Consider the following 15,869-nt stretch of genomic DNA (forward strand, 5'->3'; position numbering starts at 1 on the left):
ATGAAAATGATTTAATAAACAATAATAGAGAAGAAGGTACTGAATAAATGAAATTGATCTTATAAACAATAAGAAAATTACACTAGATACCATCATTAGGGAATCATCCATATTCATTTTAGCAGAATATTAGATCACATGAAGGATTGGTGGAAGTGTCTGTAATGGAAAGTATGATTACTAACATCCTAACAGGCTAACATACTGGGACCTTTCCACCATAGAATTATCATCTCTTTTGGGATAGTGACTGTCTGGTGTTATTGAAGTGATTAATTCTACTATGTTTCTTTGTAATGAATCACAACTTTATCAGTACTTTTTGTTTGTTGTTAAACTATTTAGTAGCAGTTTTTAGTTGTTTGTATCCTATTGGTGCAACATTATTTGTTAATGCAGATCAAAGATATATCTTATGGCTTGACTATTGATCCTGATGATTTTGATGGGGTTTCCAGTGGTAGCCGTATTGCCACATTATGACAACAGGGATAGAAGAACTTGAATCAATACCTGGCAGAAACTATATCCTTTAGATTCCATGCAATGTATTTTTCCATGGCAGATCTTTGTCACTGAATGATAATCTTAACGACAGTCCCAACTCTTGTCTGTATGTTTTAGAAAGTAATAATAGTCTCCAAGAGACAGAAAGGATATTGTAATTAACTCCTTTGGAGTTTGATTTATTATATAACTAGTGTGGGAGATGGGATTGGGTGGCTTTGGTCTTTATTTGTATGGTTGCAAGGCACCCCAAGCACAACACATAACTATATACATCCTAATTCTGAATCTATTGAAAAGATAAAAAATTTGTAGTTTTCAATCATATTATCTCATTCATATCAATATAACGGCCCTCATGGTTTCTTATATGAGATAAACTACTATAGTGAGCAGTTTCTTGATTTGTGAATGGTATCTAGCATCCACCATTAACATGATTCAAGAGTCAAACCTAAGTTAGAAACTTGTCTTGCTTATTTTTGGTATGGGCATTTTCATTCCTCTTCAATTTGAGAATTGGGAAAAACTCTTCTTGACTTGTATAGTTGTAGAATTTTACATTTTACTGAGTTTTTTGTCAGCTATTTTTCTATTGTATTTTTAGACTTGTATAATATAATATGAATTTGAGCTTTCCTAATATGCTGAAATTGTCAATAGCTTTCTACATTGCAAATATTAATAAAACACATCTTATGTTTACTTTGTTGCAAATAGGTAACAATGTTTTTTTTATGGTCATAAAATTGTTATTTATGGCTAAATGAGAATTTTCCGATTTCAGGGAATTGTGCCTGCAAGGTGTACTTATGTATGGATTTTAACTGAAGTTATATTTGTTTTAATTGCATTGAGCTTGCTGCAATAGCATGTTTAAAGAGGAAACATTTGTATATACTTTTGAGAGTGTAAACTGTTACAAACAGATTGTTTTTATTTGATGTCACACATGTAAATCCTCTGAAAGGGTTGATTTGCATCAATGAGGAATCTTCCCAGAATGGTTGATTTGTTGTTACACCTGTGAATGAATCTTCCTTGGTTTTTTCATGCATCAGGATGTTGTTTCCCATTCTCAAAGATTGAGAAGGGGCACATGTATAGCTTACAAAGGTATTGGTGATTCAGGTTAGGAATACACAGTTGGTAGATATCACTCGACCACCAAGAAAGCCCCAGAAGATTCTACTTTGTGGATGGCGGCGGGACATTGATGATATGGTTTTGGTGAGTACTTGCTTTCTGGACCCCTGAATTTGCTCTGCTTACCCTTTCCTGCCATGTTGCAGGTGCGGAGAGGGTTCATTCCCGAAGTTGTTTGCCCTCAGAAGTTTCCAGAGAGGATCCTTGTCTGCGGTTGGCGACGTGATATTGATGATATGATTATGGTAGGTGATTGGTATCGAGTTGCCAATAGTGAGAATTGGCAGCTTGCTACATGACATACACTCCACTGCAGGGTTTTCGCTGATGTTTTAATCTGAGTCTGTTTTGCATTGTTGTTGGTATTTTTGGCACTCACCAAGGAACTTTGAATACAAGACTCACCTCTATATGGGAAACTGATTCATAGACATGCATGAATTATTGGTATTCTCTATCAATTGTTAACAGATAGCACGTGATCCTATAGGCAGATTTTTTCAGAGTATTTAACAAAATTTTACACAATGTGAAACTTACGGAGACATTTCTGAAATCAGACAAGCTTCCTTATGAACCATAACCATCAAGTATAAACAGTTGTCATGATCATCAATCATAATTAGTTACACTGTGGCTATTCTAAAGGTTAAATTGGTTTCAGCCTTGCAAGTAAACGTAGAGAAAGTAATAGTTGTTAAGGCTCTACTAAAAGATCTTGCAGATTGCATTGATAACATCCATTATTGTGCAATATGATGCGATGAAGGGTCATATTGATCTTCAGACTCAGAAATCCTGTAAAATGCACAAAGAAAGAATGTATAATGCCTAACCGAGTTACATCCATTTCTGCAAATTGTGCCTCGAGAAAAATGTCATTAAGCATAAAAATAACTGAACAGTGGTAGCTTTTGTGATAAGAAACCAAAAGAAGAAAGATTTCTTTGTGATGACAGAAGTAATTGTTACTGTACGATAAAAAATCAAGCACTAGTCTAAAAGAAATGATGTCCGAAATTCTTGATTTTACCAGAAACTTGATATTGAAAAAAGGACACGATTAAACATTTTGTACATTGAGTTTAATATACATTTTTCAATATTAGACATTGAAATAACTATTTACAATTTTCTAAATCCTATAATTTGATGAAATAAGAGGAATTCGTTTCTACAAAATACATCTTTGACAGCTATCATCGTTAATATCCAAAAGCGGAATGTGAAATACACCAATCTATTGTTCATGCATTGCTACTGACCTTTTTGGAACACTTGTCATTTTCTATTGAAGAGTTTGCCTAGTTCAAGCAATGAATATTTTGACCACACATATACCTAAGACTGCACTTCTATAGGTTATCTCTAAGGAATAATGTTTCTAGCCACAGATCTGTATTATATGATTTTGACAAAGGTAGCTGCTACGAAAGAAATTGCTATCTTACAAAAAGTTATCTAGATACTGTTTGATGTTAGACATTATCATAGCTTCTCAGCCCTTTAAGCAGATTATCACTATGGTGGTTTGAGATGTACCTGCATATGTATTTAAGGGACTGTTAAGACTAATTGGTCTAAACATGTGCCTGTCAGTTGCCAAATATAGCCAAACCTGCTTTTTTTTTTAATTGTTAAACTATTCCCTTCTTAACCACTGCTTAGGGGTATTTGCATTTCAAACATATCAAGGAGTTGCACCTTGCTTTGTCATTGGGTTATGCCACATTCAGATATGGATGCAATTATTAGACAATATTGTATGTTAAGATGCCATTTGGGGATCTGAACATGGTTCTTTCTCACAAGATCCCCATTGATTTACAGATTGAACCTATTCCAATTAACAACCAGACTTGCTAATATAGATTAATATTATTATCTTTATTCAGGAAAACTTAAATGAAAAATATATATAGGCATCTAAAAACATCGTAAACCTGGACTATGTACAAGAGACCCTTGAGCCACGAAGAGACTGAGAGAGCAATGTTTTCAAGTGACCAAAATGGTCACTGAGACTGGAAATTGCTGGGAGTAGACATAAACTCTTTATGACTTCCCCCACTTGTAGTCAAAACTCATCAAGATAAAAATTAAAAAATGGCATTAAATGGCTAGCATGCTATACAAATCTATACAATCAACAAGGGATATGTTACGATTAAGCTTTGTATTATGACACCACATATTTATACTGTTTTGAGGGAGTATTTACTGTTACAAACCTGTCACCAAGGAATCTACTCTTACGATCAGTTTCACTAAATATTCATGGCTATACCTTACAACGGTTAGAATTTGTAGCTTACTCGTTGATCCATACATCACACTATAATTCCATGGGCACATGATGGTTATCCTTAGTGCCTTTGAGTCGCCTTACCACAAGAGTAAGAGAGTACAACAAGGTTCGTACCAACCAGCATTATTTCATTTCTTATTCTGCACTAGAGTTTTTTCCATTGCCTATGCAGTTTTCACACCTCTGACAGAATGGCTCCATAAAGAAGATTTAGTTATTGACATGTATTTAGATGTCCTGACATTTGTGTAGGCTATTATGCATATCAACCATGTGCATGAGTAATGCTTGCCAATATTGTAAGTAGTGTTTGTACATTAGGTATGCAGGTTCTTACACTCAGAAGCTTAGGGTGAACATTCCTTGATATTTTAAAATTAACAAATTCCACCTTTCTTTTATGTTCATAATGCTGCAATCACCATCTTACAGTATGGCTAATGATGTTTCCATAACATGTGTGCTATCCAGCAACTAGTGTGTAAATCTATGCATTTAACCAGTAAATATAGTTCTGAAATATACCATCAGAAGTAATTCAAACCATAGTTGTAATGTATTTCCTTTTGGAAGATAACATCAGCTGAAAAATGCTGTGGAATGTTTTGAATCATACAGGAGTGTGTGAAAGAGAAATTCACTATATTGTGTCGAATTCAGCCTTATTATTAATATTTCTAAGTTCTAACCTATGATGTAATGGGAATGGACATACATCAGCTGATTGAAGAGCATAGAACTATCATACCAAATATGTGGAATTAGCTTACACTTTTTAAGGGGTTGACTATGAACAAAATAAACCTTCAAATTAGCCAAAACCATCCATGTAACTAACCCAAAACCAGCCACATACTTGGCCTAAAACAAATCCTACATTTAAATAAATTACTTTTATACTTTACCCAATACCACTTTGTTTGATATGCTCAGATGGAAACTGGCTTTATACTCTGTCCAAAAGCAGCCATCTGCTTGGCTTTAAAATGTAACTAACCCAAAAGTACCCACATACTCAGCATAAAACCAGTCCTATATTCAATAACCAAAACCATGTTTATACTCCATACAAAACCACTGATATGCTTGGTTTGATATGTTCAGCTGGACAGTGGCTTTATACTCGAAAGGGATTTATCCTTGCTATTTCTATACCTCATCCAAAACCATTTAAAAATTTCATACATGAGGCCATGTATCCAACAAAAAAGGAGATCAACATTGGCAATTCTCCCATGTCCAAGTACAATAAGTATAGAGCTTAAATATATAATAATATAGGCTTTTCTGACAGAATCAGCAAATATACTGATACATTGTAACATTGGAGGAAATCATGAAGGGAAGCTGGAACAGAAGTTAGAAACAAGGACGAGGTTACCTACCTGATAGAACAAGAGAAGCTAGCCGTTCCAGATTTCAGCATGTTCAAAAATTTGATTCGGAGAAGATATCCTTCTCCCACAATAAAAACCATCAGCAAAATTGAAACAACCTCCACATCATTCATGAAGAGTGAAAGAGAGAATAAGTCAATTCCTTCTTTCAATCATGTGAATGTCATGGAATGCATTTTATCCAAGAAGAGAATGGTGTAGAATGAGTAGTAACATTCCTATTTAAAGAAAGGAATGGGTTTTGATGAATGAAATTTTATTAATGTCCATATATTGCCAAAACAGGTCAAATGGGATTCTCTAATTGAAAGAAAGGAATAGCTTAGTGAATAAAGAAATTATGGGATGTTCATGAATGACTGAAAGAGGTCATGTTGGGCTCTGTTTGCATAATCATCCAGAGTCATTGTTTGAGTGTTATGTGAGGTCAAGCAGCTTCAACCTATCTCACCTGTATGGTCCTTTAAGGATGGATTGGATTTATATGTAGTTTCGGCGAGAGAACACTATTTGATATGTTTATTACCGTCAATACTTGATATGTCTATTACTATCTCCATGCATATCAGTTTTGGTTGCAGATTGCTTCATGCTTGTGCTTGATGAGATGTGATGGAACAAAGAGAAATTAACCTAGTAAGGTAATAAAAGTAGCCACCTCATCAACAAATAAGGCCAGATATCTTTCTTTGGAATATCTGCAGAACATGGCACCCTCTGAATCCCTGAATAGTCAGTATTAGTTACCTTGATTCCAAAACAAATATGCATGCTAGCATAAATTTTTTCTTAATCTCCATCTCCTGGAGGGAGTAGATATAACAGGCTGTGATAGAGAATTTTAATGCTCAATTGATGAGGATTCACCATGAGCTGGCCAAGAGGGAACTTGAGCCCATGTAGCCAATGGTGGCATCGATAATTAAGATGAACAATCATCCTGTTTGAATTAAGAAAATACTCTGAATAGAAGTCATGTTCATTCTGTTTGAATAAAGAAAATGCTGTGAATAGAAAGTCAACTTGGGTCTTAGCAAGCTTGGTAGATGTAGCAAGGAAAAGCTTCTAAATATCCTGTTCGATCATGGTGTTAATCTTGTCTTTTGTGGGAAGAAGATGAATTACATCTTTAAAATTCAATGTGGAGAAGGTGGTCAATCAAAATACACATTGTCTATAGACTAAAGTAGCAAGGGGTCTGTTTTAAACCACCATAACTAGCAACTTTGTTGCATTCAAGAAGGAAGTTTACAAAGAGCATAGCTCCAAGAAAGGATACCTACCATGCCCTTTATAATCCCCACGTAAATAAGAAATTAGTAAAAGTAAAAATTAAACTAGTATGTTTGGGCAGCAAACTCTGCTTGGGTAATGCATGGAGGAATGGTTTGCTTGTGTCTAATCTTATGTTGGAGTATGGCAGTTTGGATTCCATCTCTATTCCTGTTCAATCAATATGGCCAAGGCCCAAGACTAAGCGTTGAAGTCTCAATGATATAGAACATTGGGTTTAATATAAAATGCTGCAAAGTAACGTGGGCCTGCTATCTTGAAAATAGATCTAAAAGTTCTGACATCATAATGTTTCTTTAGGCTATCCCTTATAGCCTCAACTGAGGATTTTACCTCAAATGAAAGGAAGGCCTTGTAAATGATATCTCTGATAACTGCAGTTAGTAGTGATTTAAATTGGGCGCCCCCTTGGATTTTGGGAAAAGCAGAGGATGATAGAAGGACTTCATCATCTCTCTCTACAAATCAGTGGGAGAGGCTAGAAAGGTCACATTATTTGCGAACAAAGTCTGTAAATCAACAATTTGATGAAGTATACAACTATCATTTACCTGTTTAGTGTCCCTTACCAACTGCTTCAACTTGTCTATATAGATCCAAAATAGTGTTGGGGAAGGTGGAGCCGCCTGTTTTTTGCTTGTGGTGCCTTTGATGAAGTTAGAAATACACCTTGTCCTTTTGGAGTGACGAATCACCATCTCATAGGGTGTCATGATCCTGGTGAATACCAACTGAGGCATCACATTGCAACACAAAATCTCAATCAATAAGTGACGTAGAACTAAATCAGAAACCTTTATTTTGGTGAAGAGTAAATTCATTATTTAAAAGTTAAATAAATCCCAGAGTTAGTTCATCAGGATGTGAACACTTAGATGGATGCATAAATCCCATAAAAGAGGGAGAGTCCAGCTAGAGAACATCAGAGATGTAGAGAATCCTAGGGTAAATTAGATACCTATAAAGATAGCATTCAGTAGTACTAGTATAACAGTAATGATAGAGGAAATAAGACATATCTTCAGTGGCTGGCATAAGCAGGTGAGCAGTGTCACTTGGAGGCGTGAGGATTGTGAGGTGCCACATTTCTTCTGATGAATGGCTGAGCATTCCAGCTCCACCCTACTGTAGCGTCTTCTTATTTAATACAAAGGGTGGCCAGCCAGTTTCATTTGGAACTCATAATCAGCCACTGCTAGGTACTTGCAGTTCATTGTCCTTTTTGTTGTTAGCTGATGTTTGTTGCACTAGATTGTAGTAGCAAGTTTCTTCCTGGCTTTATTGGTACTAAGCAGTTGTTCAATAGCTTCTGTCCTGTTTGTGAGGCTTTGATGACTCCGCTGTAGAAGGTGGAGGCAATCAACATGCTGTTAAGACAAGTTTGGATAGGCAATTGGTTTTCTTTAAGATATTGAACTTTATGGACGAATTGACTTATGCATTTCTCCTGATTAATATGTTCTTCAGCACTACTTGCCATTGGCTTTATATGTACTTGTAGACTATTATTTATATTTGCAAGGGCAATTTGAATGGAGGTTTCATTGAATCTCATGGATTTCGTAGAGCATGGAAATAAAAAGCCTTTCTAAATTTCAACAAATTTGAATAGCCTTCTTAATAATAGCCCAGAGTAAATATGTAGTTCACTGTCTGATAACCTCTAGCTCTAAGATAGGTCAATGCAGAAGGGTGTGTTGCTAAAAGATGCATAAAAAAAATATAGCAAATTTGTGACCTATCATAATGTCCTTTTAATAATTTGGATCACAGATTTGTTCTGATATCATGAACATATTTAGTGTTAGGACATGGAAGGTACAAAAATCAAGTAATATCATTGAAACCACCATAATTTCTGTAGGCCATTGATCCATGCCATGTTTGTGGACGTTGGCCTAATGCATTTAATGATCATCAACTTTTCTGCCACTCTATTTTCATATATGTCTCCAGATAAGTTTAGTTGTCAAGAGGTTGGGTGATATAGATTGAGACAGTTTATGCCAAAGGTAAGAGGGTGCACCAAAAAACCTTAGGAGATTTATGGAGGATGATGAAGAACTCAATCCCTCTTGACACAAAGAACATAGTTTTGCATCTTACAGTGTGATGACTTTGGGTAATCAAGAATCAAAACTAAATGTAAATTGTTGCTCAAAGAAAACACAAGTTTTTTAGATGGCTCTATAATTATCAACATGTTGATTTGTGAGGAAGAAACCCATCGATGGACAACTTCAATGGAATCAATAATTGTACTAACAATTTTCTGAGGTATACTGCATTAGTCAAAACTTAAAATTTTGTCCTCATTGGGAAATGTTTGGAAAGAGCTGGGAAGGTTGAGATGCATATAAGTATGAGCATAAGTGTAATCAATGTTGCGTGACATAGAAAGCATTAGATTGCATTGGAAAAGAATAAAGGGAGGGGACAGATTAAATGTCAATTATCCTAGGCAGCAATTGTGTTCTTATTCAAGATGTGAAAATCCTATATATGAGGTAAAAATCATAGTTGGCAGACTTAGATTTGGCAAAAACACAGCAGACACAATTTGTGACTCGGCAACTTAAAAAACTGCTTAAAATTCTTTAAGAAAACATTTTTTTTGGAAAATTCAAAGACAAAATATATCCAATGAGTCCATAAATGAGTACAAAAGTGTTTTCTATTAATTTTGATTCAGTTGAATACAAATTGAGTACAAAATCACATCGTCATAAGAAATGGTGATACAATAGTGAGCTGGCAACCATTATGAATTTATGATGATTGCCTTTGAGAATCATCATTATAATTCATAAATTGTATATTACAACATTTTACATCTTCCTCTTCCGTAGTCTAGTGAAAACTTGGGGAGAGGTTTTAATCTTTGCACTCCATTGCAGCTCTTTGCTTGACATTGAAGGATGTGTTTGTGGCTCTCAATTGACCAAATTAATGGCCTCCTCCAATTTGTTGTCTTCTGCTCTTGCGTAAGGATGAAGGTTCTATTGTATTTTATAATAATAATGACATTTGATCTTTGATATTGATAATATGATACTTCATCATTGAACAATGATATTGTAATAGTGACAAAGATAATTATTGAAGTTATCGATCCTGGTCTCCACTCCAATCCCCTCACTGTAATCAAATTTATTAAAAGAGAAGAGATCCCAATAACTAATGGGGGTCTAGGAGTGAAGACCTAGGGTTGAGGGGTAGCATCCCTCATGAGGGTTTGGGGGCAATGCCCCTAGCAGGGTTGAGGGGTAGCACCTTTTGTGGGGGTTTGGTGGCAACACCCCCAATGGGGTTGAGGGGAAACACCCCTAATCGGGATGTAGGTCAATGCTAACAGTGGGGGTGAAAGGCAATGTCCCCTCATGGGATCCAAGGACAACACTTTGGCACATTCCTTGTTGCGATATTGGGCGGGTTTGAGGGGCAACACCCCCACCACCAAGCCTAATTAATGCCTTTGAAACCACACAAAACTTCTTGTCGTACACCATTTTCATAATTTTATCACTTAAGGGAGAAATTACATATTTGCTCTCCAAGTGTTGTGTGAGGAAGTGTAAAGGGCATTAATGCATTTATAGGGAAAAATCATGACTTTTTTGACTATTTTTTTTCACTTTTTTTTTGGGTCATGTTTCACATTTTTAATGCGATTGGCAAGTTTTTTTGTTGGAGTCACAAAGTTTTTGGTGAGTATTTGCCAAAAAATTGGCGAGTACTCACCAAAAGCTCAAACTTGTTTTGCAAGGAACTCGGCGAGTACTCACCAATTTGATGAGTTTTCATGCCCCCGCCATACATACAGGATACAACATTTCCATGGCTTATATAAATGAACTTAGATGTCCAATTTAAAAATAATAATATTTCCTTGATGGCTGACCTAGGTTAAAACTTTATTAAGGGCGGACCAGGTAGCAATGTAGCAATAGGCCGGGTTCTTCTATTGACAACTTGCACTAGGAATATGTTCATTAATATGTTTTTGAACTGAATTTTGTTTAGTATCTGCTTATGTTTAAAGTTAGGCTTTTGAATGAGGATGAACTTTCTTTCTCATAATGTCAAAACTTTCATTTTGCAACATCTTAGAAAGTAGAGTGTGTATGAGTTATATGAGTTCAACTATTTCATATTGCAGTTTTTAGATGACATACTATATTTGAACGAGCATCTTTTGGATTCTAATGCCTTAGATTCCTTCAAAAAAATTCAATGATTAGTCTTGTGACTAGACCTAATCCCCAGAAGTGGGAAAAGGTTCCACCATTCAAAATAAGGGAATATAAGATTCCGACCAATTCAATTTTGCAAACGGTATGACATATTCATATGAACCCCAACTATAATGAAACACTAATTAATTTGAATGATGATGAACCAATGAGTTGGGAAGTAGAGACATATTTTGATCTATCTCTATGCATTATCAATGGCTGCTCATCATACATTATATCCACCAGCTAGTACTTTCCCCTTAGATGATATTAGTGGCACAGAAGTACCAATCAACCCCATCAATGGAATTAGTTACAACGACGTTTTTGTTTGCAATGAAAACAATGAAGCAAATTCATTTTGAGATCCAATATTGCTTATGTTAGTCTATAAACCAAAGAAACAATAATCTGCAAAAAAATCACGATTATAACTGATGAATTGTGAATTGTGGAGCCAGCCAACTTATTCCTCGAAAAAATCCCGATTCATGAACAGTTTGTTAATCCAATTTTCATCGATTTTTGCGTTTAAATTATCATGTTAAAACCTGCAAAAAACAGCAAAAAAATGAAAAAAATCATTGCAAACACTCGCAAAACACTAGAAAATCTCTTGAAATTACCAAATTGCTCAAAAAATAGGGCCAATTCCAAGACAGAATCAAAGTCAGTGCAGAATCAATGTGGAAATAATTTGTTGTTTTGTCCCTTAGTTTTCTTTGTAACTTCTGAAAAACTCTAAATAGAGGAGAAATGGCAATCATCAATTGAATTTGAAAGGGCTTCAATCATCCTATCATGGGAGGCATATGAGATAGTGTCAAATCAATTGGCAAATCTGCTCTAAATCGCGGCTTTGGTATGACTCGAGCTCTCTACATACCTTGCCCCATGGATTTTGATATGAACAAGTATATAATTAATCTTATACACTAACTTTAAAATTATAACTATTATGCACTATTATATATGGCACTTTGAGGGGGAAGGAGTGAACCCCTATAGTTTATAATTAATACTATAAAGTAGTTTTAAAATATAAACTATTATTGACTACTAATATATATTAATAGTTATATAACAAACTTTAAATTAAAAATAATGTAAAATTTATAATGTACATATTTAATTTTTTATATAATAAATAATATATATTTTTTGATTTAGGAAACTCAGGGTTTTAGCCTAGTTCAAGCCTAGAGAGACCACTTACGGAGGATCTCTTCCCACGAGGCCATTTCTAGGGGGCCATCATTCCCCACACTTCACTTGTTCAAACTCGTGGGCCCAACGGCCCAATGAAGGCACAAGGCTTGCAAGCTCAGTGGCCCAGTGAGGGTTTGAACCTTGGTGGCTACCTCACCAACGAAGTGTTTCTACCATGACACTAAACGTCCAAGACATATATAATGTATAATAAATAGATATAGATAAAGATACAGATATATGATTTATAATTTATAATTGATATATTTAATTTTTGCTTAGACAAAGACATACAATTCATTATATGAGCAATATATCCAAAGTGCTCCATGAAATAAATTTGAATGACAACAAACAAGCTTACATACTTGTAATAAAACAGCCTCCAACACATAATAATTAACATTTGTCTCCACCTAAAATAGTAGTTGCAAGCTAGGTGTTGCCAAAATCAGTGACTTGCTAATCTTTTACTTCAATTAAACAAATGCCTTTTGTTGAATTCTACCCCATATAAAGGACTTAGCAATTGGCATTAGGGAATATAAAGCATTGCAATTATGGAATATGATTTGATAGGATTTCTCAAATATTGAATCACCCCTAGAAAACTCCTTGCTTCAATCCCAATGAAAGTCTTGGATCACTTCAAAATGGCTTCCACTTTTACTAAATTCCTAACAGTAGCTGGATCACTGTCTGATAAGTTTTTATCTCAATTACTTCATAGAATTAGCAAATATTTGATCTCATACTTAGACAACTATTTGGTGTATCTGTGACTGCCCTTTTAAAAAGTTAACTGAATATTTGCCTATGTAATCAGCAATACGAATATAAACAACAAAAATATATTTTCTACAACTCATGGGTTAACTCTATTTTATTTGCTCTCTATAGCTCTATGCTACGAAAATGCCCCTAAGTTTTAAAAAAAGTAGTTTTTGTCTAATTTTCTACAATTTTTTAATGATTTTTCTAAAATCCGATTTTTCCTGAATTTTTCTTAATTTTTTCAAAAAATCTTATACTTTTGGTTTGCCAATTTTTCCGCCAAACGATTTTTGCTGCTATGCTATAAGCCATTCAGGACATATAAGAGAGAAAAAAAGAAGAGCCTCAAAGAAAGATCTTGGGATTGTGCATAGATTTTGTGATTAAATCATATTGTGCAATTTTTTTGGTGATTTTTTCAAGTTTGACTAACTTTTTTAGGGTTTCTGGGTCTTTTTCATTTCTGTGGCAATACTTTTTTTATTTTTCCCTATCCCTAAGCTAACCTGTTTTTTTGCCTAATCTTAACTCTAACTCTAACATGATTTTTTCCCAGTTTTTTTCCTGATTTAATCTTGACAAATTGAAAGGGAGCTGATGTGGGAATATTCCAACTCTGTGTACCACTCCTCTCTCATATTGAATAGAAAAATTTCAAAACGAAATTGATGCCATCCTCTTAAGACGCCATCTTCTAATACTGCCTTAAGCGTCAAATTTTCTATAAATCTGTTAAGAGAAAAATATCCACTGCTTTATACCAGAACCAAGGTGATTGAGCAACCAACTTCTTTCCAACAAAAAAGCTGAAAATGCCTTGCTGAAACAGATACGTCAAAGTTCCTTGCATGGAACTAAAGTAGACAAATTGTCAATCTAGTTCAACTTCAGCAAGGGGCATGCCAACTCAGTGACAATTAGTGACAGAATTCACAGAAACCATTCCTCTCAGGATTCCTACCTCGTGGAATCTATACCAATAAAAAGAAGATGCAGAGACCAAAAAATGACCTACAACTTGCCTGGGAAACATAACATTTAAACCTGCCTTCTCATGAACACAAAAATATGCCTTGATGTTTTCCCAAAGGGCTGATTGTGATGTGATGTTTTCTCTGCCTTCGCAAACTGATAACGTGTCTCTTAATATGTAATACTTTCTTGTTAGTGATTTTGGTTTCTACTGTGTTAAAGAGCAGATTTTCCTCCTTTACAGGGATTTTGTGATATGTAACCTCTTTTGAACATCAATTTATGTTATTGTTTTTATCAAAATATCTTGCTTTCTATGTGCTCTTTTTTTGGTTTTTTGACAAATCTATGTGCTCTTTCAGCAAACTTAGTATTGGTGATAATTAAGTGGTGAAAGCAGCCTAAAATGAACTCATGCCTAAACAATTTTTTGCATTATTTAACACATGTACGATGAATTGTATGATAGGGATGACTTATAAGGCAGTACATGCTCTAAAATCTTTTCTAGTGGAAAAGAGGCTAGAGGGTGAAAAGGCCAAAGTGGTGGATTAAGTTTATTTTTCCTGCCCCTACCAACAAATTCTTAGAGGTGTTGTGATTCTAAGCAGGTCTACTTGCCTTGTAGTTATTACCAAAATATAAAAAAAAATGACAATCGAGTAATGACTGCCCATGGAGGTTATCTTGAGATGAGAAAACACACGAGATAATTTTCCAAAACCAAAATTCTAATTAAAAATCTAGGTTTTCAGTTCAGGTATGGGTTCAGGTATATTATGGCAGTACGGTAATTTTTTCCCTTGGATACGGGTATGGAAATACATACATACATACATATATGTAAAATGACAATAGACTAATGACTACTCGTGGAGGTTATCTTGAGATGAGAAAACATACATGGGAGAAGTCTTACGAAAATTTAAATTCCAATTAAAAAATTTAAGTTTCTGGTTCAGTTACAACTGCGGGTATCGGAACTTGGTATGGCAATACGGTAATTTTTTTCCCTTGGGCACAGGTATGGAAATATATATTGTATGTTCAAAATTATAAGCTATAAGAATAGTGATACTCATAATTGCCAATAAATAGAATATTTAAATACCCCATATTCATAATTTGCAAAAATGAAAATATTCAACTCTCAAATTGTTATTATACAATAAAAATTCAAATTACAATCAATATTTAATATTCATACTCTTCTTCATCAGAAGCATCAAGGTCAACATCAGCATTTGGTTCAATTTCATTTGAACCACAACCAATTGGTTTGCCACTCCCACTAGTTGTGTCAAGTGCAAAAACTGCCTCATTTATAGAGACTTCGGCAAATTATGCAACTGTAGCATCTAAATCAGCACACTCGGGTCAGATCCCAATTCTTCGTCACACTCTCATTGTATTGAGGTTTCTTATGTGACAAGAGATGAAGGTTGGAGTGTATATAGACCAAATCCTTTGCATTTTTTGCACCCAAATGGTTGTGCTTGACCAAGTGGATGGAGTATGTACTCCAATTCCGCTCAGCTGAAGAACTTGCAACCTGTTGAGTTTGCATACAACATTTAGTATTTAATTTACAATTCAAAACTTAAAACATAAATATTAAAATTATATTATAATAAAATATAATTTACAGCATGATAACATCAAATGAAAAATGAGAAAAAAAAAAAATACATACTTGGGAGAGGATTTTAATTGCAAGAGGCTGCAAGTAAATGGAGCTTTGACCATGTAGATACCACGACCCATCAAAACTTTCCTATATTTGTCTAGAAGAGCGGAAACATCATAATTTTTTGAAGCTATGAAGTTACTAAACTCACTCAAAACAATACTTTGGATTTTTTCATTTGAAATATCTTTCTAATGCAGCCTTATAGCCAACAACAACCTCCCCATTTATATATGGTGGCACCCTCCTTGGCTATGAAAGTACCTCTTTTCTATAATACTTTGGTGACAAAGAAAATGCTAAGAGATGTAAGGGGATGGTTATTTTGTTCCAACAGTCAA

The 15,869-nt window shown here is 34.7% G+C and overlaps 1 protein-coding gene across 5 annotated transcripts in view; it reads left to right on the top strand.

Annotated features, from left to right (window-relative positions):
* The window catches only part of LOC131058346 (ion channel CASTOR), a 117,797-nt gene that overhangs the window by 93,558 nt on the left and 8,370 nt on the right, over positions 1 to 15,869 (top strand). For 2 of the 5 annotated variants that reach the window (XM_057992227.2, XM_057992220.2), the window contains exons 8-9: positions 1,639 to 1,737; positions 1,800 to 1,898. The exons of 1 other annotated variant lie outside the window; for it this stretch is intronic. In XM_057992227.2, the coding sequence (XP_057848210.2) occupies positions 1,639 to 1,737; positions 1,800 to 1,898 (198 nt within the window). The remainder of the gene's footprint in view (positions 1 to 1,638; positions 1,738 to 1,799; positions 1,899 to 15,869) is intronic. 2 more of the 5 variants (XM_057992240.2, XM_057992235.2) reach the window with 2 other exon arrangements.

The sequence above is a fragment of the Cryptomeria japonica genome, chromosome 5 (genome assembly GCF_030272615.1).
Source record: "Cryptomeria japonica chromosome 5, Sugi_1.0, whole genome shotgun sequence".
Taxonomy (NCBI): domain Eukaryota; kingdom Viridiplantae; phylum Streptophyta; class Pinopsida; order Cupressales; family Cupressaceae; genus Cryptomeria; species Cryptomeria japonica.